We start from the raw sequence: 22,908 nt of genomic DNA, 5'->3' as shown, positions 1-22,908 counted from the left end.
AGTGAGTAACCTGCATCCCCATCACTGAGCGAGTGCACCGCGGGGCTGCCAATGTCAACGCATGATGCCGTGCCCTGACACGGAGCATCACCTTAGAAAATGACCTGCAGACAAATCAGCTTAAAAATCACACTCCCAGATTATTCCTGTTCTGCGTAGCACCACATGGCTGTGGGCTCCAGGGGGTAGTAACGCCATAGCCCAGGGCTCTTGCTGGCAGATGCTGCCAGTCACAGATGTGACAAGGGGAGCAGCAAGGCACCAACTTCAGGGTGTAGAGTAAAAGCACACTGGAGCAACCCTTTGCATTTCTGTCTATGTTTTTTGTGTGTTGCTCCCAAATAAATCCAGCACTGTTTACAGAAATTCACACTGCCCTTAATAAATAAACAAACAAATAAAAAGACAACAACAAAAACCCCAACAAAGGTATTCTTTGCATAACTCACACCTGCAGGTGACTTAGGGAGACAGGATCTCTTCAGCAGATCCCAGCGCGTTAGAAGAAAGACCATGATTAAAAATAAAATGATGACAACATTTATGTCCAGTTGTGCTCTGGCCCGGCCTGCTTGGTGAGAAGAGCAGGCTGCGTCAGTCAGAAGGATCGCACCCACTCCCACAGCAGGAACACACCCCACGCTTCTAGATATTTGCTCCAGAAGTGGAAATCCCAAACCCAAATCATCCACCGTAGTCCTTTGTAGTGCAGGCAGGAGGCAGCTCGGCACCTGTGTGTGAGGAGGGCTGGTGCCTGCCTTCTCCTCCCACACTCAAGCAGCCCTCGGTTAAGAGCTGGGAGTAGCAGTCAAACCTCTCCATGGTCAGCAGAGACATCTGGCTGAGAGGATGCAAAGGGATTTCGCATGCTGATTCACAGCAGCTTTGGTGGCAGAGCATCCAAACAAGTAAAGAAACTAACACAGGATTACAGATCTGAGCGGAAAAAAAATTGTAATTTGTCAAAAGTTGAAGGAAGTTTTGACTTATTTTGCCTTTGGTCAAAAAGACAGATACATACGTAGCAGGACTCAGATTATATTTTTTTTTTTCTGACCAACATATAGCCCGTACATGTCCTTCCACTTCCAAATGAACCTTGCAGGAAGGAAAAAAAAGATCATGTTCAGAGCCATATTTGGAAACACTGGATCATCCAAAGATTCAGAGAGAAACAGTTCTGGAAGCTGCCGGCCTGGAGTTCTATTCCCCATCCCACCATCCAATGCCACACCAGAGCCGCTCTGCGATTTCTCTAAGTAGGGCAAGATACTGCTCCCACTCAGCGGAGCTCATTTCAGCTGGCCAGGTGTGGGTGGGGGGGTACCTCTGCCACCTCCTGCAAAGCAGAAATTATAAATCGTGTCCACACACAGCAAAGTTTAAAAAAAAGAATCTCACAGCAATAGTTTCTTTAAAAGAAAATAATTTTAAAATACTAAAGGTAATTCTCATGGAGACTGACGTAATGCTAAAGGGAAATAAACATTTTCATTCCGCTAAATGAAATGAACACAGAACCCACACATATAACACAAAACCACAGAGTTTGCATTGGAAAGACAGCTTAAAACTCCCAAGCTTTAACTCAAAACACTTTTTTTTTTTATTAAAGTATGAATGCATTTATGCTGGAGAATAGTTTACATACATTGTAAAGCAACAAGCATATTTTCAACAGGTGTGGGCCCTCCTCAATATGTCTCCATGCTCAATCTACATGCTTTAACACTGGACTCGCACATACACTCTCACATACAAACAGAGAGACCCACAAAACATAGACATAGAGCTATCTGCTTCGATTAGCTTTCTTTTAAGGCTTCTGTAAGGTGCCCTAGTGCCCCTAACATTACCATAATTACAAACAAAATTGTATAAAGGAGCAGCATTACTTGCAATCTATTGATCTGCTCTCAGCCTTAAAAAATATCAAGTGAAACAAGTTTTTCCTTTTATTTGAGTTTTATTAAACATCTGCATTTAAGAAAGGCATGACTCTGTATACCTGTGAACAAGGAAAGATACGGGAATCTTAACATGAGCTTCTCGAGCAGAACAGATGTTCAAACCTGACTCCTAAGGGACCATTTCCTTTGATCTTTACAGTAACAAAGCCCTGGCTGTGCGACGAGGCACTACCAGCGCCGTGCCACCAGGGCCACTCGACCAGCAATGCGGAGACCGCTAACGCGGAGTTGGGGCTACCATGCTCATATCACTTCAGACCTGAGGTTGATGAGAAGTCACAGTTCAAACACCGACAGACCCAAGCGTCCCTCAGCTCTTACCAGCGGGCCCCCCTCCCGCAGAGCACATCAGGGTTGGAAAATGCGCCGACAGCGGTGCTGGCTCGCTGTACCCCCAGCCATCGTGGAGTATTTTTGCCCGCCCCTTTTTGGTATCCTGCAATATGTAGTCTGAAACTGCAACTATTGGTGTCGGGTGAAAGACGTGGCAGCAGGTATATTAAGAAAATAGGTACAATGAATAAAATAAAGGATAGCATATGATATAATGTGTACATACAAGCATCTTCTTTCATTTTTTAATCTGTGAAATGTGAATTAACTGCAGAATGCCAGGCCATTAGTCTAAAAGGCTATGTACGGCTGTCTTAGCCTACGTATGGTCAAAGGATTTTTGTGATGCATCATGGAAAAAGATTCTTCGGGAACCATTAGGGCTTTCCAGGTCTACTTGGTCTTGTGCATCAGTATCAGCCCCAGCTAGGAATGCCAGAGGAGCAACTAATAAAATTGCCTGACCAGTCTTATAAGACAAACAGGAACGACTCTACTTCATGGTATGCACCTGAACTACAGAGATGAGGAAGGGGCAGTGATGGGTGGGTGGGAGAGATGGGGCAGGGAGCTTTTTTCTCACTTTTACAACAGCAGCAGATTTCAATGTAACGTGATTACTTTAATAATGCATATCTGTAGGTACTGAATTGCTCTTTTGATTTAAAAAGCTGGTCAGACAAGTGTTTGGCAGTCCTTTCATTCCCCAATTTCAATTGTTGCTTATTCATCTATCAGCTCTCATTCCCTAGGCCATTTCTGCCTTTGCTGAACCATGAATGAGTTCAGTCAGCCATCGTCAGATTCAAATTCATGAGACACCTCCTCTGACGAGCTGTTCCTGTGGATCCGGCCATCGCTTTTCATGCTGTGAAAAGTCTTCTTAAAGGCCTCCATCATGGCATGGGCCAGCTTCTTGGCCTCCAGCTTGCTCTCGCATTCTACAGCATGGCAGTCCATCTGGTAGGACAAGTCATCGTTGATCTCCCGATAGACCCAAGCAAAGATGTTTGGGCTGACGTTGTGGTCAGCAGTGCAGTAGGCTATACGTGCTACCTGAAAGGTATCCATGTGGACTGTCGCCTCGCCTTTGAGGTCCAGATGATGCAGCCAGACTTGGAAAGGGCGAATTTCCAGAAGGGCGTTAGCTGGGTAAATATCCTCCCTGGCGAGCGTGTGCTTCTTCCATAATTCAATGACTGGTTTCTCTGTGCAGCCTGACAAAAATTGCATCCCTGTTGTGGAAACCTTACCCAAATACGTAACCTGCAAAGAAGAGCAAAGATAGGTGAAACACAGACAGCAGACTCCAGCGTCGCTTTCAACGTTGCCATCCCAGCGAACTTTCCTTTATCTGGAAAATAAAAGCACATGCTCCCCACCCCCTGCAAACTCCCCAATTTCCCCATCATCTTCAGTAAAACTGTTTTCAAACTGCTTTCCTGGTATTTGCTTTTTCAGATGCTGACTTCACCGTTTAAACACAGATGTTAAAAACGTTCAGTCTCTTGAGTTTCAAGGGATTTCACTCTCTTCGGCTCCCCTGAAAGCCCAGCTTTAGAGCCCACGATGGTACCTCTAAGCGCTTGTTAGCAAGACTAAGTGCCAGTGGAGCAGGCCACAAGTAGCTGTGATGCTAACCACTTTTTTTTTTCTTTCTACTTTATACAGACTATTTATTTATATCGTATTTCAAACATTAATATTAGGGAGAATGAGATGTTCTCAGTTTGATAACACAAGGCTGCAGGGGTCAGAAAAGCATGATCGTGGCAGAGGATTTTAAACTTTGAATGCTTTTTTATCAAAATGATCCCATTTTTCCACCACTTCTGCTGTTTCTACTTAAGTATTAAGCCAGGAATGGCTCAAAGCTGTTCAAAACTCTATCTTTGAGCAGGGCTGAGACATTTATTACATCTATTTAAGAAAATATGCTGTTAAAAAGATCTAGTAATAAATCTACCTTAGTTTAATCACATCATCTCTGTGCTTTTCTGTCTAGCTCTTTTGAGTAAATACCCTGTTATCCAATCTGCACAGGAAAACAGGATGTTTTAGTGCCCCTACTGTATTTTGTTCACTGAAAATCAAATTCACTGAGTGGGCCATATTAAAATTCTGATTAAGCCTGTGCAGAAACATTCCCCCAAACCTGTGCAGCTGCTAAACAGGCTTTCTTCCACTTACAGCTGAATGGAAGATTATTTTATCTGGGACAAGGTATTTTCTCTGGAAAAGATAGATCAACGCCACATAAATACAATTATGCAGATTATTCTATTTATTGCTGTTGTCAGAACAGTGCATTTAAGAACTGTATGAAAGCAAAATTGCTTCTAATTTGTCTCTTGCAGCAGTAACTGCTTGAGACAGAATCTTGTGCTTCTTGCTTGATGACTTACAACCTCATGTGCATTTTACTCAAGGCATTTGGAGAAAAAATTAATCACATGGACTTTCCAAACTAATTTCTTCAAAATTCTGTATTAAACACAGATTATCGGCTATTTTTATTTTGTGTAAGCTTTAAGAAACGCAAAGAAAAAATTTGGGATTTCCACATTTAAACACATTAAAAAAAAATTATACCCGCAAGGAATACAGGATTTGTACTTCATACAAACAAAATTTTCCACAAGAAAAATATTTTGCTGCAAGCTTCATAGGTTTTGCTAAACTCAGAGACCTAAATTAAGCTGTAATTAAGGAAAAAGCTTACAAAACATTATTGGAAGTCCGTGTGGCTTAATCACGCCTGCCAAAAAAGCAATTTCATAGCACTGACATTTCAAAATGGGAAGTCTTATTCTGTGCCTATAAATATTCATGCTTTGCACTGGGAATATGTTAAATCTTATAAAGCTTTTTATTTTTTGGAACAGTGGGAAACACAACAGCTAGAACAGTTAACAAGGCAAGACCTACCAGTGTTTTGTTTTATTTTATTTTATTAGTGATGAAAGCTGAGTTCCCTAAAGTACTGTAGAATAACTTAAAAGAAAACCTCAGAGCTCATAGTGCCAACTAAACACATACAAACACCACATACAAGACCAAAGAGGAATGTGTCTGCAACATACTGGGGGGTATTTCAACATATATCCACAGTCATATCGCCGTGCTTTGAAAAGATCAAGTTCAGCGTGCAAATTTGCACATTCAATATATTCTCCAAAGGTTCGCTCAGCACTGTTTCATATTCATAAGCCAGCTAACAAAAGACTAACAGACACTGTGAATTAACTGAGCATTTGGGGTTAGATTCAAAGCCCATTGCAGTAGCAGAAGTCCTTCACTGGCTTCAGAGAGATTCGCACAAAGCCTTTAAACCCTGAGGAACAGAGAATTACTGCCTTGCTCGTGCACTTTGCACTGCCCAAATACAGTTTTGAATCCCTGGCCGCAGGAGAGATGCTGCCACCACTGCACTATTTCATCCCGCCAGCTGCTGTTTGGAGAGGACCAGTCTCACTTGGAGCACGCAGAAATAAGCGCCTCTTGTTAGTGCGTAACAGCAAATGCAGGGAATTGTTTCATTAGGGGCTTGTCTGCAAGAGGAAGCTGTTGACAGCACGTGAGCCGCCCTGCTGCAACAGCGTGAAGAATGGCAGAGGAGAGGAAAGCAAAGGCAGCTACATCCCACTTCGGAGGCGTTACTACGGGTCTTCCCAGGCAGTTAGCGCTGCTGAGCTCCGTGCTGCAAATTCACCCCCAGCACACAGAGCATCAGCTTCTCAGCATGGACGAGTCCCAGGTGGTGCTCGGGACACCTCCGGCAGCTGAGGAGCGAGACTGGAGCGGGTTGTCACACGGGAGTGTAAATTGAGTTTCATGTTTGTTCCTCCCCTGCTGCTAGCTGCAACCCCCTGTTGGCCATCAATCTGTGCGCGGCCTGCCTAAGTGTCTAGTTACAAAAAAATAATGTATTTCCTTACAAATAAAATATTTGTATTTTACGAAGAAAAGCAGTGAATTACTCTGAAAGCAGCCAAGGCAAAGGCAATTAACGAGAAGGATGGCATGACGGCTTGTTTACCAAAATGGGACGTAATGGTCTGATTTACTGTCCCAGTTCTGTCACAGTATAACTCGGTAGGAACCTTTGAAAGTTGCTTCCTTTAACACCACTTTGCATCTCCATTATATAAATTTCGTTTTCCTATGAGGACACATTCATAAATATTTATAAGGTGCTTATACATTACAACAAGGAGTTCACAGGAGAGAGAATAAACTAAACCTCTGGTTTAGATTCTCTCCTGCACTGTGTCTTACACAGAAACATCAACACCTACTAATGTTGTTATTTTTTTGTTTCTTTTTAAACAAGTGATCATTTTTTTCCTAGTTGAGATACAAACATTTCACAAGAGTAGCATTACTGAAGCTCTTAGTGAAGACAGATGTCTAACATTTCATCGCTTCATGGTCCCCTGCTAAATACAGAACAGGCTGGCGAGACACCTCGAATATTTGACACAAAAAAGGCAGCATCCTGTTCAGAACAAAGTTTTCTTCATCTTTAAGTATCACCTACACATTATCCGTTACATATTAATCCACCTGGAACTGGCCAATTTAGTAACTTAGACATTAACATTTGCATAATTGCAGGCATGGTACCAGTATGAACTAAAATTGGCAAAAAATAGATTTACAGGGCACTTCTCCCAAACTCTCTTACAATGTTATTCCACAAGCAATGCTCCCTGCATTTCGGCTCCTACCTCATCATGTCTCACAGCAAACCTACCTTTATTTAAATGCCCAGAAACCACTGACCACACTTATCATTAGAGTAAAGCTATTACAGTACCACCATCTTTCTTTCCAATGTCCAAGTTCTCCAACAAAAGATCAAAGAACAAATTATTCCTTCCATTATCAGATGGAGAAGAAAATTATTTTGAGGAAAAAAATCCCATTGGTGGTCTTTTCCATTAAAATCAATAGTTCCTCAGCAGTGTGAAGCCAGCAAGAAGTATAAAAAAAATAATAATAATTTCATCTTTAATACTCATAAGAACCAAATGTGAAGGGCACAGAAAGACATCATTATTATCATCATTCTTATTATTGCACATGCAGACACAGACTGAGGAAGTGCCTGAACAGAATCAGCTATATAGCCTTACTAACTACAGAGTAATCCTTGACAAGGACTGGCAACACCCACAGCTTAGGCTGAAAGCCGCATCTGTGATAATACAGCTCTGACCACCAGCCAAAGTTCACCAGGACTGAATAATGCTTTTTCTTCCTCTGAAACACTGGAGAGAAGTCACTTGGCAGCAAACATCAGTCCAGGAAGATGTCTTATTTGTGACAGCATGGCATGTGCTATAGCAAGTGTCATCCTACACACACTGAGGCCAGAAGCTGTGTTACCTCCCCTCTAGTCCCAGTGCAAGGCAGAGTAGCCACAGGTTGGTTGTGATTATTATGAGCAATCTGTTGCAGCCTTTACTTGTTTTGGACACTGTATTTTAAAAGAAAACAAATGGAAAAGCCAGCTCAATGTCTCTATGTTAACCTTAAGCAATAAAGGCATTTCATATCTTATCTTCTTCCAGGGGTAGTAATGTATTTCTTTATGGCACTTTCAGTCCTTTGGGTTGTGTGTTCCATCTTTCCCATGGATTTCTGGAAGATACAACTTGCAACAACTTCTTGTGCATGTTAAAAATTATCCACATTCTTTCCAGCCTTTCTATGGCAAACTGGCATTTTCCATCTGATCCTTCACTCCCTGGCAAGCCACTGTCATGACAACATGACATAAAATACACTTGTGGTTTCAGCACTTCTGTGCTTGCAAACATTTAAACCTTTAGCAAAAGCCAAGATGCTCTGAAGAGCTCCTTATTTCACCCTAGAGACTTGCCAACACCAGTGACAGTATGACAAAACTCCTCAAGAAAAATGCTGAGCCTTTGCCCCTTCATAACACAGCTGCAGCCATCTGACATGTAGACATGTCTCGTGTCAAAGGACATGAAGATTAATCGATGTCATCTTTCGTGCACTGTCCTGAACACACAAACACATCTGAGTCTTTTGACATTGTTGTTTTCAACCCCTTCAGTCATGTATAGTGAAAATACCTTTAAACAACTAGGCTGAAGAGCTTACCAACTTTGAAAAGCCCAATATAGCAGCCACCATAGACATTTTCACTTCTAGCACAGCATGATTTGTCAGAAGTAACAAGGGGGTGTTACTTTCTATACTCAATTCTTTTATCATTGTCCTCACATTGTTTACTTCAGCTCATACAAGATAAAGAACAGCTTAGCTCCTGCATGTGTCAATCTGACTTCAGATCTGACTCCCCCATGGACCTTAAGTCCTCACCGCTCCTAACTCAGTTGGGCACCTAAAGTTAGGCAGCCCAACTTCTTTTTCTCCCTCTGTTCCCTCTCTCTGGTCCGCAGACTATCATTGCTCCAAGGATGCAGATCCAAGTTGTAAAGATCCATAATTATTACATTAAATGAGGGCAGATGCTCTCTTGGCACAGGAGTCTGGCACAGGGACACATATGCACACAGGACTCTAATAGGTGACTGTCTCTTTGGTCAATCTGTGTTTTAAAATAAACATCCTTTTAGTCTCAAATCTGGTCTAGTTACAACTGATTATGTTTGATCCTAGATGGTAAGATATTCCTCACTTAAAGGTGAGGGAAGCAGAGGTAATGAGACATTTTCTTCCTGAAATCAGAAGAATTTCTCCTGTGGCAAATTCAGGGTATTTGTTAATAAAAAAAAAAACGATTGGAAGGGTCTGCGTCAGGATACACAGGTACAGACTCTCTGGTCGGCTTGTCCCAGCCAAACAAGAAGCACCAGCCTACAGATCGGGTAATCCTGCAAAAATATTTAAGAGGAATACAGAGGAGAATTGAAGAAAGAAGCAGCCAAAAGCAGGTTTGGGAGGATGCGTGCATGCCTTGTTATGAACTGCTGCTGGAACACAAACATGCAGACACTCTCTGGGTTAGCAATACAAAAGCACATTCAGGGCAATAAAGCCCAAGCTTCACCCAGCCTCCATGCAAGTATTGTCAAGGCCACAACAAGGCAAGTTCGATCTCCACATCATTACCAGGTCTCGAAAACACTATGAGAAGCTGCTGCTCAGCAAACCTGTGCTCGGGCCATCCCATGGCCCAGGAGCCGGCCACACCACCAGGCACCAGGCTTGGTGAAGTCAAAGCCGTCTGGATACAGCCCCACATCCTCCAGTGCCTCCAAAAGGCAGCAGAAGATTGCATTAGATATGGTGCTGGTGGATCCCAAACATCACTTCATAATAAGAATATAAGGAAAGATAAGGTTAAAAGGACTTGTCTCCCTATGGCCACTGCCACCTGCAATACCTCCCCTTGAGGCAGCATGTTACCCTCCTGTCCCTGGTCACAAAGCTTTGGAAAGAATCTTCGAGACGGGCCCTGGGCAGCCTCACAGGACCCACCAGGACATCTGCCGGTCCCTCAGGGCCAGGGGACGCAGTACAGCGTTTGAAAAGCTGGCCAGGAGATGAGGTGGCCGGCGGGGAGCTTCATTGCCTTGGCAGCATGAAGAAAGCCCACAGTGCCTCCCACAGTGGGTGGCCGGGGAGCATCAGGGCTTACCTGATGGAAGGTGGCACAGCTTTGAGCGCTGAAACTGGATTTTTTTTATCCACAGCAGAGCTAGGATATGAGTGGGACAGGCCTGCAGCAGGCTCAGTCCGTCATAGCACATCTTTCATTTCAGTAAAAGCAAATTTAGCTGTAGAGTCATTTGCAACATCTTTAATGAACACACCCAGCTCCTGGTGCAGAGGGAGCGCTCCGTGCCAGCCAGGGTGCCCGTCTCGCCGTCCCACCGCAGCTCTCCTCGCCCTCAGGCGCAGTGACTCTGCCTCAGGCTGGCGGCTTTGGGATTTAGAGCCAAGAACTGCTTTTTGGCTCTGGAGGAAAAACAAAAATATCCCAGACATTCCACTGGATCGCTGAGCAAATACCGTGAATTGCATTCAAGCAACATTTGCTTAAGACCCAACAAACTCACTCAGTTAAGGAAAAAGGCTGCACAGTTTCCCTCTGCCCGTCACTGCTTCCTCACCCACACTGCCCCCCATCCAGCCAAAGCCTTCGCAGCAAAAACACGAGGGTCTTTGTGGGAACCGCAGGGCTCCTCAGCACACAGAAATACTAAGTAAATGCAGTAACGTGGCTTACAGAAATATGCGAAGAACCATTTTATTTTGGAGACGAAATTCAGAGGGAGAACAGACTAACTGGGCAACCGTTTACTGGAAAATAACCATCTACTCTGACAGCTGCCCTCCAATTTAGGAGGGAGGGAAAAAAAGACCAGTAGTTAATGTCTAATTTATTCCGAGGAATCAAAGAGTAGCTCCAGAAAAAGCAGGAAGTGTCAGCACCTTTTCAGCAGTTAAGTCACCAGCCAGCATCTGACTCCTTTAGCGGGAACAAAGCTGGACCTAAGTCATAAAACAATGCTAAAATTCCCCCTCAAAAACAACAATAATAAACAAGCCCAGCAAGAAATGCATTCAACTCTACATCTTCAGAACTCCTTTGGAAAAACTACCGCTGGGCAGCAGCTGCTCCTCCCCTCCCTCCCTCCCTCTGTCCGTCCATCCGTCTGTCCCCACAGCCATGCTCTCAGCAGCCTTTCACAGGTGCCTTTATTTTCCCACGTGTTTCTCAGCTGTGACCGTGCAGCAGATCCTGCCTTAGCTCAGTCCCAAGAAGGGTTCACCACACAAGTAAGGTGTAAAGTGATAGCGGGGAGCAGTCACTTTGGACATAACTCAATCCCCCAACTAAATCCCTTTAAAGGGCACAAGAGCTCTGGTTATTTTTAAACCATCATTATTCTTCCAGGTTTTACAGTCTCCGTGCTTCCAGGTAGCTGTAGCAGGTGAAGGAGGCAGAAGAGTTGGAGTACTGTGAAAATGCCTTTTCTTGAAAAACACTCATCCCCAGTAGAAAGAAAATCATTATCAAATTCACTGCTGCTTCTGAGCTAGCGTAGGAAAGCCCTTTAACGTGGCAGCAGGCAGAGCAGGTGAATTACTGTGCTCTGGGGTGGGTGTCCCCACGTCCAGTCCCGCATCTGCCATCTTGAGCATGCGGCTTTTCTGAAAGAGGGTAGAACTCACCCACGAAGGACCTTCCATTCCTCAGACACTAAGAAGGACAAATGCTCCAGGGACCACGGATGACAGATGTCAGACACAGGGCATATCTCTCAGATCCTGTCCCAGCTCTGAGCAAGACACCCAAGAGCACACAGACATCCCAGAGCCCCTCTTCCCAGCCAAATAAAACCCCGGTTCTCCCAGAGCAGAGCTCTGCCAGGCCTCTGCTGATGGCACTTGGGGAAGGGAGAAGACGACAAAAACCTCTGCAGGGTGCCTACAGGAGTGGAGCCCTCCCTACCCTGAGCAACCAGCCCCATCACCTACACCAGCCCACACTGCCTGGGGGAGAGTCGGGGGGGGGGGGGAACATTGACATTTGGCAAGTTTAAGCTTTAGTAAATAAGTGTACTGGAAGAGAAAAAATTTCCCCTTGAGGGCCTAATTTGTAAGCTCCGAGAGAAACAAAAGCAAACAAGAAAAAGCCCACTGGCTCCAGCGGCCAAACAGCCAGTGCAGGATAAATAAGGCAGCAAGCAGAGCTCTCCTCTGGAAACACAACCCTGAGAAACGCAATGGTCTGAGCTTTTCACCGTTCATTACATCAGGCTGCTGCTCAACAAGCCTTTTTATAAACTATACTGGGTATTAAACTACTGTCCTCAGTTAGACCTAAGAGCCTCTAACTTACATCCAGCGACCAGGAGTCTCTGCCTATTTGGCAAAATGGTTAACCAAGCCCAAACACAACCTCAGCAAGAGGCAGCTCTGCTCCCTACAACCTCCTGTTAGCAACAAAAGGACTGCCTCTTGCATTTCATTTTCCACTGGACAGGAAGCTCTTTTTGTGGTTTGGCTTGCGGGGATGAGTCTGAAATGAAATCAAGTGGAACTGGCAAACTGCAACTAACTTGCAGTCAGAGACACTGGGGTCCTGGTGTGAGTGGGAGATTTACGCTGCACTATTTAAAACTCAAGAAATCAATGTAACTCTAGCAGTGATTTAAAAATGTTGTACTGCAAGATATAACTGAATGAACAAATAAATCGATCATACACAACCTCAGCAGGGCTGCTGGACACCCTACCATACCAGTTGATGATTACTTTTATTCCCAAGTATTTTCTTCATGTTGCTATCTAGATCACTTTCCTCCTTTGTCTCTCTTCATTGCCTCACATAACTTCCTTTCTCTGTGCCCAGTTACCACTGGGTTGAAATTAATTCTTGTATAAGCCAGTTCATTTCCCATTGTCCTTCAGGAGTCTTCCCAGGGTGAGGAGAGATGCAGAGGCAGCCAGGAAAGAGAGAAGAAAACCTAACCCACGCTGCAGTCACTAGTTGCAATTGCTTGGAGTTTCCTTCACGCAAAGTCCTTCCAAAACCTCTCCTCTGCCACTTCAAAACCTTCACTTTGAGAATGTCCCGTCTGCCAGGAGAAAGTGGCATAAGTTTGCATGATCATGATCTCCCTCCAAATAGAAATCTACCTTGACGTTTACATTCAAATTACACACAAGTTTTCTTCCCTACCCATTCTTTATTTACATGAGGTTGAAGCCAAGCACAGAAATTTGATTAATCAACTCACCCTGTTTCAGAAAGCTTTTTGGTCCTGGGCTCCTCACAGCTGTTTTCTTGTACCAGAGGGAGGGAGCCCACGGGCAGAAAGGGGAGCAGGCTGTTTGCTTTTACTTCGTTCCCCTTCCTCTCCAACTCACAGAAAGCTCACTTTGGCACCAGTCCTACAAAAACTTCTCCAATTGTACTTAATGGAGCATGCAAAGAGCAAGTACAGGAATGGCTATGTAACTTGGGCCACCATTTCCACTGAGACATGCGCATTTTACACACTCTCCAAGACTCTGGACACTGACATACTCCCAGAAAGCCATGCAGAGTGCACATTTTTCAGGATCTCTTATGGCTAAGAGATCCGTCCTCGAGGTTCTCTTCTTTGAGCATTCCCCACGAGATCCTTGTATTTCCCCTTTAGTTCTTCCTTTTAAAAAGAAGGTGCCAAGTAATAAAACTGAACAAAGCCTGTGTTACTAAGACATTCAGTTCTGGAGACCAAACATCTCAACTGCACTTGCTTCCTGGCACAACTTGACAACACCTGAAATTAAGAGCAAAAGGGAAGGGAGCCAGCTCCAGGGACCACTGAAGATGACTACAAATTGGGTTTGTATTTCAAGAGAAGCGTCAGGCCTATATCACAGAAAGAAGAGAAGAAAAATAATGACAACTAAACCATTTCAGTTCTTCCTCCCCCTGAGTGCCGTAAGACCAGTAACATTCAAAAAAAAGAAAAAATTACAAAACAAATAACAAATAACAGACACAAGAGACTCCTAGAAATGGCAGCACTTACTCCTTCTGCTGTCCTCCACACAATGGAGGCAAATGAAATGCCTTTCCTGAAGAGAACGGGGGAACACAGCAATATCACCCCCCATATAAATGTAACTATACTCACGTCTGCAAAGTCTCCTATTAAGATACTCAGTCATTAGTTTTACATCTCCTTCATGCATCACCATGTGAAATGAGTTCCATGACTTAGCAAAACCCTCAGAGATTTTTCCAGCTCTCACAAGTTTTAGCATCTCCAGGAAAAGTCTTATTTGAAGGCTGGAGAAGAAGAAATACAGTGCCTACACTGGGATGGAGCTCTTGCAGCACAGCAATGAAAAACAGACCTTGCATATTTCAACTTAATAAAAAGCACTAAATACATTATTAAAAGAAAATATAGTTAAACAGCTCTTTTTATTGCTAAATGAGCCCTTAGATAAATATGCGTGATTTATCATATATATTTGTGTTATCAAATTCTGGATCAGGGCCATAGCAACACAGGCTCTGCGCAGACAAAGAATACAACGTTGCTGCCTCTAAGGTTTATGACGCTGTATTACAATTTAACCAGAAATTTCCCACTCAACAATGCAACAGTATGTTAGCAGACTAAACAAAAGATTTTTAAAAGAACAAATCTGTCCCACAGAGTATAATGACGGAAGACAACGGTGCCATACAGTTTTCAATTCAGTTCCAAAGCCATGGTTCACAGTGCCTCCAAGGTCCTGTTTTCACAATGGATTTAGTGCTTGCCTGTGCCTTCAGGAGTCACTTTCCATCTGGATATTATCTTTCCAAAGAGTGCAGAAAGATTTGAAAGTGATCCTTAGCCCCCACGAGCATCTAGTGAATTGGGTACTCATGCAGGCTATCTGGGCTTCTGAGAGGTTCACCTCCAGGGAATTTCTCCAGGCAGCGAGAGGTCTTTTACAGTGACACAGAGGGAGCCTCCCTCCTTTTCTGCTTAATTTAATCACAGCATCACCTGTCCACCTCTCCAAAAAAGCCACATCGCCTCCAACCCATTCTCTTGGCATGTATTTCTGCTCTAAGGCGACGAGTGTACATAGCAGCCAGAAAGCACAGTCCTTAACCACCTGGAGCAAAAACCGAGACATGGAGACTTCTGCAGTGCTAATTTCAGCCAAGATGAAAGGGAAGACCAAACCTTGGTTTGGAGAGCCTGGAAGGCAGCACTCCAAAGCGGAGGACTGTCTGGAGGAAAGGAAGGGAGGCGGGCAAAGGTTGTCTTCTCTGGGGACAGCTCTACTTACCACTGCTGTAATTTAGATCACCAATTACAGCAGCTTGCCCCCAGTACGATTCAGACAGCTGCAGGTCAGACCCAGTCGCTATTCACACCAGTTGTACAGCAAACTTCTAGGTGCTCCCTTCATATCCACAGTTCATCTCTCTGGTATTACAGAGGCCATGGCTTTTACAAAGGGCAGAAAATTCATTTTCATAGTTTCCACTGGCACTGAAGCTGACTTTGCAAAGACAAAACCTATAGTGCATAGCCCTGCTGTTGATCTGTTTGATGAATGACAAACCAGTGCAAATTTCAGGGAATGAAGGAAAAAAAATAAACTACTTATGATGGAAATAAATAAACCCTTCACTGTTTTTCTTGACACTTCTTGTCTTTGTGCAACAATAAATACTTGCAGTTAAAAATATAATAATCAATAACATTATAAAAAGGCCTCATTCTTGCAGTTCTCAGCCAAGCAAAACTGCCATCTGGATTTAAAAAATTGCTTCAATTTATATTTGCAGAGGATTTCTGTATTTGTATGAATAGTAAGAAAGAAAGGATATAAAGATACAGTAGCAAAACGCAATGGTGGGATCAATACTGACTCTGAGCAACGCATTCATCTACTCTCCATAGCCGAAGTTGCTTTACGAGAAGTTAGGGTAAAAGAAATACAATAGCAGTTCGCCTCATTTGCATTTTCTGTCTTCCTCTTCACAGTCTGGCCATTGCTGGGACCACACAGCCAAGCCGTAGGGAGTTGAGAGCCTACCGGGTGCTTTGCCACTGAAGCTCAGACACCTTTACTCCAGTTGCTGCTTGGCCTACCTGGGGATGGACGGTCAATTCTCCATAAAGCAACAGTAGCTCTGAAATCGCTCTTCAGCGCAGGCTGCCTATGACATTGTCTCTAAGCAAAATACATCCATCCTATGAAGCACAGGCCATTCCATAGCATAATAAGCTCAATGAGTTCTCACCACCCAGAAGTTAACATATTGCTAACTATGACTGCAATATATATCTGGTAAAAGTCTCAGAAGTCTGATTATTGTTTTCTACACAAACAATTACTCAAACACTTTCCATTAACAAGGTGTTTCACAGCTCTGGAATAAGTAAATACTTAGTCTTAGACATTTATCATCAACCTAAATTTACAATTTTCCATATAGTTATTGAAGTTATTTAATAGAATAAGCAGATCTTTTTAAGAGCTTAATAGTTCACGATCATATCAAACTAAGCGTCCAACCAGCGCATAATACTTTCTCCAGCACTTTCCAGTATCAGAAAGAAAGGGAAGAATAAAGAAGCAGGGTCTGAATGGACAAAGCAATGGCCAAGACTGAAATAAACTGCCCGCAGGGGAAGGTTTCCCTTCCCCAAACAGCAGGAACCAAATATTTCAAGGCATTTCAAGAAAGCCCATGGGTTTAGAGTGCTCTCTCCCTTTGCTTTGAGATATTGGCAGAGAGATTTTTGAAAGAGCACAGACAGCAACACGTGTGGAGCATTTTAAGAAAAGCTGACCACTCTTTCAGTATCTAGAAATACAGACAGAAATTTGGCCAGAGAGATCGGTGTGTGCATTAACAAATGAGGAATTACTTGTCTTTTAAAATTCTGTAGCTTTCCCCATCCAGGCTGACGCAAGCAAAGTCAAAGCGCTCCTGTTCCTAAGGAGCCTGATACAATGCTGGAATGAGACAAAGTTGTACTTTTACTCGCAGGATTAGAGCCCTCGCTAAATCTCTCCTAACAAGTCTGGTTTCCTACCAAAGCTGTTATTATTTTGGTTAAATACTTTTAAATAGAAAATAACATACACTTTAGGTTTAATTATGCATGATCTTAAATATGACAGCACAATAGAGAGAAAACAGCATTTTGGGTAACATAGAATTTACTTTAGATTTACTTTATGCTAAAAATGTAGATTTTTTTCTGTCAAAGCACACACTATATTATTTGTCCCCTGTCATCTGTTTCTAGCCTTCCACTCTTTTCCTCTGCTGCCACCTCACCAAAACAAGTTGGTATCTCTTGTTGGGCCAAAACAAAGTAGAAGATTCTTTAATTACAGTGCAAATCCACAAGAGCGTTATAGTTCAAGCCATGTATGCAAAAATCAAATCTGAACAGGCCAACGTAGCTATCCCTGTGAGGGAATCTTATTTACAAGAAAACATCCTGCTTCTACAAGAAACTCACCAAAAAAAACCCAGAAAAAAAAAAAAAAAAAAAAAAAAAAACAACAAAACAACCCTCTCCTCCCCCCAGTGTTTCTTACTCCAGGCAAGGGCAGCCAGCACATGATCTGTCTTTGGAGGATCTTGTTTACCTTTTCTTTGGCAAGGAGAAAAAGCTGAAATAGACCTTAGTCCCCACCTGTAAAAAACAAGTACTACGGCAGACAATATAGATTATAATTTGTCTTCACGTTTTGTCATTAGCAAGGTAAGATTTTTATTTTAATTTAAAAAACGTAGATACAAAACAACTGCATCTCCCTTCTCACAAAAGCACCAAAGAGATTATAAAAATCTCCACATTTAAAACAGCCACAGCAGAACAAGGCAGTCCCTCCCATGACAGCAAGATCACACAATACGCACTGGTGAACTGCAGCACAGCCCTTCTGGGAGCAAACTCACCAACGCCCAGAAACGGCATTAACGCATCATATCGTAATGCCTGTCACAGCCTTAGGTTCCTAAGGTCCCAAATTGTTCAGCAATATACATAGACAGCTTGCTATCTGCATGCATAAAGTGACACTATGCTATTCTACCAGGATATGATATACACATATATGTCCTACAAAATAATTCCATTGAATTATTTATGACACCTTTCTTCTCAAAGAAGCGTTTAGCAAGCTGTATCAAAATATAACAGCAGCTGCCTACATGTCCCTGTATACCCCAACTCCAGAGTCTAGAAGCAGTGGTGATGAATAGTATTACCGAGAGAAACTGCAAGGGCAATTTACAAGGGAGCAGTGTAATTAATGGAAATGGAAATCGGGCTCTAGCAGCCTTGCTCAGAGTGCTACCCTTGCAAAAAGGGATGCAGTTTTCCAATGATTGCAGCGCTCAGGTCACTGTCTGTCTTGTTCACAGCACAGCATCGTTAGGAGCAGTGTCTCCCAACAGCATGGGGGAGTGCTGCCTTTACACCACATCTGCTACACTCCTGCTCACTTTGCAGAGCAAGTCCTGGCTACATGAACACCCAAGAATCAGCAAGTACAAAGGAGAGGTATTCATGAAGCAAGGTAACTTCACTACTTTCTTGCATCTGCCTTCTTTCCTGCCTGCCATTTGCCCTTCTTCCTTCCTTCCCTCCCAGGAAAGAGCAATCCTGGCAATGGGCAAGTGCCCCACCAGCATGCCCCGGCCAGTGGAAATAGGTGTGAGCTGCATCTGCTTCGGAGCGCATGGAAGCTATGAAAATCACAGCAAGTGAGAACTTTATATAGGGAAGACTGAATTGTGTGGGAGAGGGAAAGGGCTATGACATGACCCCAAGAAAGCTCTTGCTGGATATGTAGCTGTTTCCAGGGCGGACTGCAAACCAGACTACACCCTTCACAGGGTAGTGTGTGGATGTCCCTGGATGATCCATAAGGATCTCAGGTTCCTTATAGCCACTCAGATGGAGTTAATCTGATCATAAACCAGTGATTAGAATGAACACTGAAAGGTTTACCCAGTCATTTTTAATTGAAGATATTGGGAAGAAATGTTAGAAGGTGAACAGAAGAAATTCCATGGAGTGGTCCAAAAAAAGTGCATCTCAGGGGTGGGTCATATTGTAGAAAGCCAGAAAGGCTAATAAAAACACAGACTGTTAGATCCCAGCAGAACTGCCACCTGTGCTGTCCTGGAGGTGGTCCAAGAGGATGATGGTACAGTACCACATTCCAAAGTAAAATCTACCCTCCATTACATAAGGCTGCTGCACTTTGGAAAAAATACATAACCAGCACGATTAGGTTTAGCAAGCGAGAACTTGAGAGAAGTCAAAAATCACTTTGGCTACTACTTATAGATTGGATTTGGACTTGTGTTATAAACTGTCTGGAAGAGATCAGGAAACCAAACATTTCTCTTTGATGTAGAGCATAAACTGCTCTGGAGTTTCTTTTTAAAAGTAAAATGGCCTTTTCCTTTTATGCTTTAGGCAAAGGAAACATCATGTCCTTTCCAACTAACACGTAAAACTCTTACACAACACAATGTCAGGTATAACCAAGATCTTGCATTTGAACTAATTAAATCAAGGATGCAATGGCAAGAACAGGTTTCATCTTGCTTGTGCTCTTCTCCAATTCCAGCAGCTAAGCTGCCAACTTCTAGCACTTCATTTTAAAAAAAGTAAAATGAAGTAAACACACACACTGTGTAAAAGAACAGAACAAAAATTTGTATCCAAGGGTGTCTTGCAAGTGTGGAAAAGGAGATAAGGCTCTGGGCTTTGCCAGATGGCACAATCATCATCTTAGGCCTGGAAAAATTCCGCAAGAATCAACAAGAGACTAACAGAAATCCTTCCACTTGGATGGATAAATCCACAGACAGAGGCTTTCATAACACTTAAAGACCGACCTAGGTACATGTACAGTTTCTGTCCTCCATCACTAGGTAACCTGTCAGGGAATGCAAACTCTTGTAATCCAAGTTTCTTCTACTTCATGTGCACTTCTCAGCAGATGATTCTCAGATGAACAAAGCCCTAATCACACCCAAAGGACATAGCACTGCCAGAAAACCAAACACAACCTATTCTGAAGACCCACTGAATTCCTGGTTAAAAGGAGCTATTGCTCTTCTCTTTTCCAACAGTTGATTAGCTTTAAGTTACCAAGAACTGTCTGTATTCATTATTTTTTTTAATTAAAAAGATAGACTGGTATCCAATCCTTTGACAGGAAAGCAACAGACAGAAAGAACTCACCAAATTCACAGAGGAAAAATGACCTTGGGCTTTCCAGTGCCCCGTGTCGGCCCATGAGAACATACCATGCATTTCGGCAGCAGAGCAGAGAAATGCTCTTCCCACTCCCCTCGGAGCGATTTCATGCAAAAGAGCAACAGCTGAAAGGAAAATGTGATTTTGACGACACCTTTGAACAAGAAAAGACATAAAAGCCGGTCAGGATACCAGGGCCAGGGAGAAAACCAAGGGCAGAGCTGGGGGCCCTGGTAACACACATGAGGCAACTCCCACTAGCAAACGCCACAGAAGGAAAACAGTCCTCTCCTCAGCAACAGCAGTAGTAATACTTTTCCACAAACTTTATGAGCCCTATGATATAGTCTTGTTTGATCTATCATAACCAAGATAAACTAGCCAGTAAAACAACTTCAAGCAACTGCAAAGCCCTGGCTCTGGTTCATGGCCTGAATACCAAGTTGTCATATGGACGTCTATCTGAAGTATTTCATACTGCCCCAAAGTTATTTCTAGCCATTGCCTAAGAGGAAGGTTGTCTGGGCTTTGACCCGTTCTGCACTTGGTCACCAGCGGTTGTGAAGTGGAAGAAACAAATACGATTTTAACTTCTGGCACAGAGCACAGAAAGCAGAAACGTGGCGGCCAGCACAGTCTCTTGCGCACTGATGTCTGTCATTTGAAGCAATCCCCACTTTTTAATGATGAAGCCTTTTTCATGTCTACTCCTTCACCTCTTTCTTCAGCTGCACAGTCTACGGCCACTCACATTAAAGGACCTGGACTGAGCTGCAAATCTGGAAAGCTCACAGAGACCTGACAAAATACTAAAAAAGGCTTCATAAACTGTGTTTTCAGTGTGGAAATCTGTGTTTAGTACATACAACTAGATGCCTGATACACCAGGTTTATGCATAGTGTGGTAGTACATCAACGTCACGTAGGGAAACGCAGGACTACTACAGCGTCTCCCATAACAGATGGGAGCAAAGACATGGTGCCATATGGAGAATGAGAACCAGGAGCCAAGATAAACACAGCGCTTGTCCTTAATGTAGCTGAGGCACCATTGTAACAGCTGTGTTGCACCAAAACCAAAACAAAGAGGGATCAAAATCCATTCTGCTGGCTTATAAAGTCTTCCGGCATGATCAAGCCTATTAGGAAGGAAAGCTTATAATCATACGGAGATGACACACTTGCTTGGATGAGTTAGGTTAGTGAGTTAAGTGCAGAGAAGTTATTGTGCAAGGCATGCGTGATCTCTCTAGGCTGACAGACAAGGAGAAGGGAAAAGGACATTGTATCCTAAAACAGAGCAACGAACAGCATCTGAAAATCCCAAGAGCTCAGATTAAGAGCTTACCACCACCATAGCACTGCTACAGCTGCAGTGTACCAGTGTACCTCCTTCCCAGCTCCCACTCACACCCCACAAAACATTTGAAACTACCATGGGCTGGCCTGTTGGGGGGGATGGTGTGAGTGGGTAGCACCACCCCAGGCAGACATGATGGCAGTGGGAAGACCAACCCCAACCACCCCCACCCTCCCCTAGCACCCCACGCTGCTGCCATCGTCACTGAAACTCGACTGGAGTAAGAGTAGCCCCATACCCACCCTTACTCCTGGGTGGTGAGGAGGGTGCTCACCCAGATAGCAAGAGATGAGGTTCAAGCACTGTTATCCCATCTCCCAACACCAATTGTCACCATGTATCCTCGGTCACCAGGACATGGGCTTGGAGCAGCACCAGCTCCTTCAGCGGTGCTTTGGAAGTCTGAGCACCTCTACCAGATCAGGGGCAGGCAATCAGACCTTTTGTTTGTTTGTTTGTTTAAAAAAAAAAAAAAACCAACACCAAATCCAGAGTGATCAAAGTATGTAACAACACAGCATTTTATAACTGACATATGCTAAATGCTAAAAACATAAATATATGCTAAAAAGTAAATGTATGTTTCTGTTGTGTAACTATCAGCCACATGGAAACACATATTAAACACATATCAGACCAATGGAAACTCACGATAAAGAGGTGAAGGAGTCCACCAAGTTATATGGGTGGAGTACTAAAAGTTCCCAAATGTTTGAATTAACTTCCTGAATGCCTCTTTCAATTCCTATATCCTCACTGGAAATAAGGTTCAAGAACAGAAACTAAAGAGAAATTATTCATGCTCTTTCCCATGACAGTCCATTGCTACTTCGAAGGAAAAGATAAAGCGTTTTCCTCGTTTGTTAAGATAAAAATGAAGAATGGCTTCCCACCTTCACCCTTTAAAGGACAAACTGCTTCTGCTGCACTGCTGTTAAACCTGTTCCATAGTTCTAATACTGTGAAAAAGGAATATCACACTTTCAAAATTATTTCAATTATTAATTATTAAGGATACAGCTCATATCCCTTATAAAATATTATAACTTCAGCTAATTACGTTTAATTTTATCTCAATTAAGCAATAGCCACCTTTGCAACTTGAATACCAGACAGAAAACATATAATGATTTTGTTCTTAAAGTGTTTGCATACTAATTCCAAGAGTATTAAGTGTCACAAGATGACAGCCCCCATGGGTATCCATATACAGGACACAGTCATTTGTGAGATGAACCCAAATAACTTGAAAGGAATTAAAGGTTCCTGAAAATATCAAGTCAACAGAAAATACAATTGGCATTTGCAGTTAAAAACAAAACAAAACAAAAAAAAAAACCTGTAAGAAAGAATTTTGAAACTCTGAAATTTCAGTCCTAGCCTGATACGGCCTCCCATCACGGGAAGCTGACATTTAAAAGACTGTTTAGAGAAAGCTGGATGACGTCTATGCCCAGTGCAAATCTGTAGCCACACAGATGTCAGT

General features: G+C 43.1%; 1 protein-coding gene across 1 annotated transcript in view; it reads right to left on the bottom strand.

Annotated features, from left to right (window-relative positions):
- Nucleotides 1–1,582: 1,582 nt before the first annotated feature.
- The window catches only part of PID1 (phosphotyrosine interaction domain containing 1), a 91,109-nt gene continuing 69,783 nt past the window's right edge, over nucleotides 1,583–22,908 (bottom strand). The window contains exon 3 of the mRNA XM_082487035.1: nucleotides 1,583–3,569. Within this exon, the coding sequence (XP_082343161.1) occupies nucleotides 3,093–3,569 (477 nt within the window). The 3' untranslated portion in view covers nucleotides 1,583–3,092. The remainder of the gene's footprint in view (nucleotides 3,570–22,908) is intronic.

Source organism: Vanellus vanellus (assembly GCF_965231255.1).
Source record: "Vanellus vanellus genome assembly, chromosome: 8".
NCBI classification, from domain to species: Eukaryota; Metazoa; Chordata; class Aves; order Charadriiformes; family Charadriidae; genus Vanellus; species Vanellus vanellus.
This window is presented reverse-complemented; position numbering and strand designations above follow the sequence as displayed.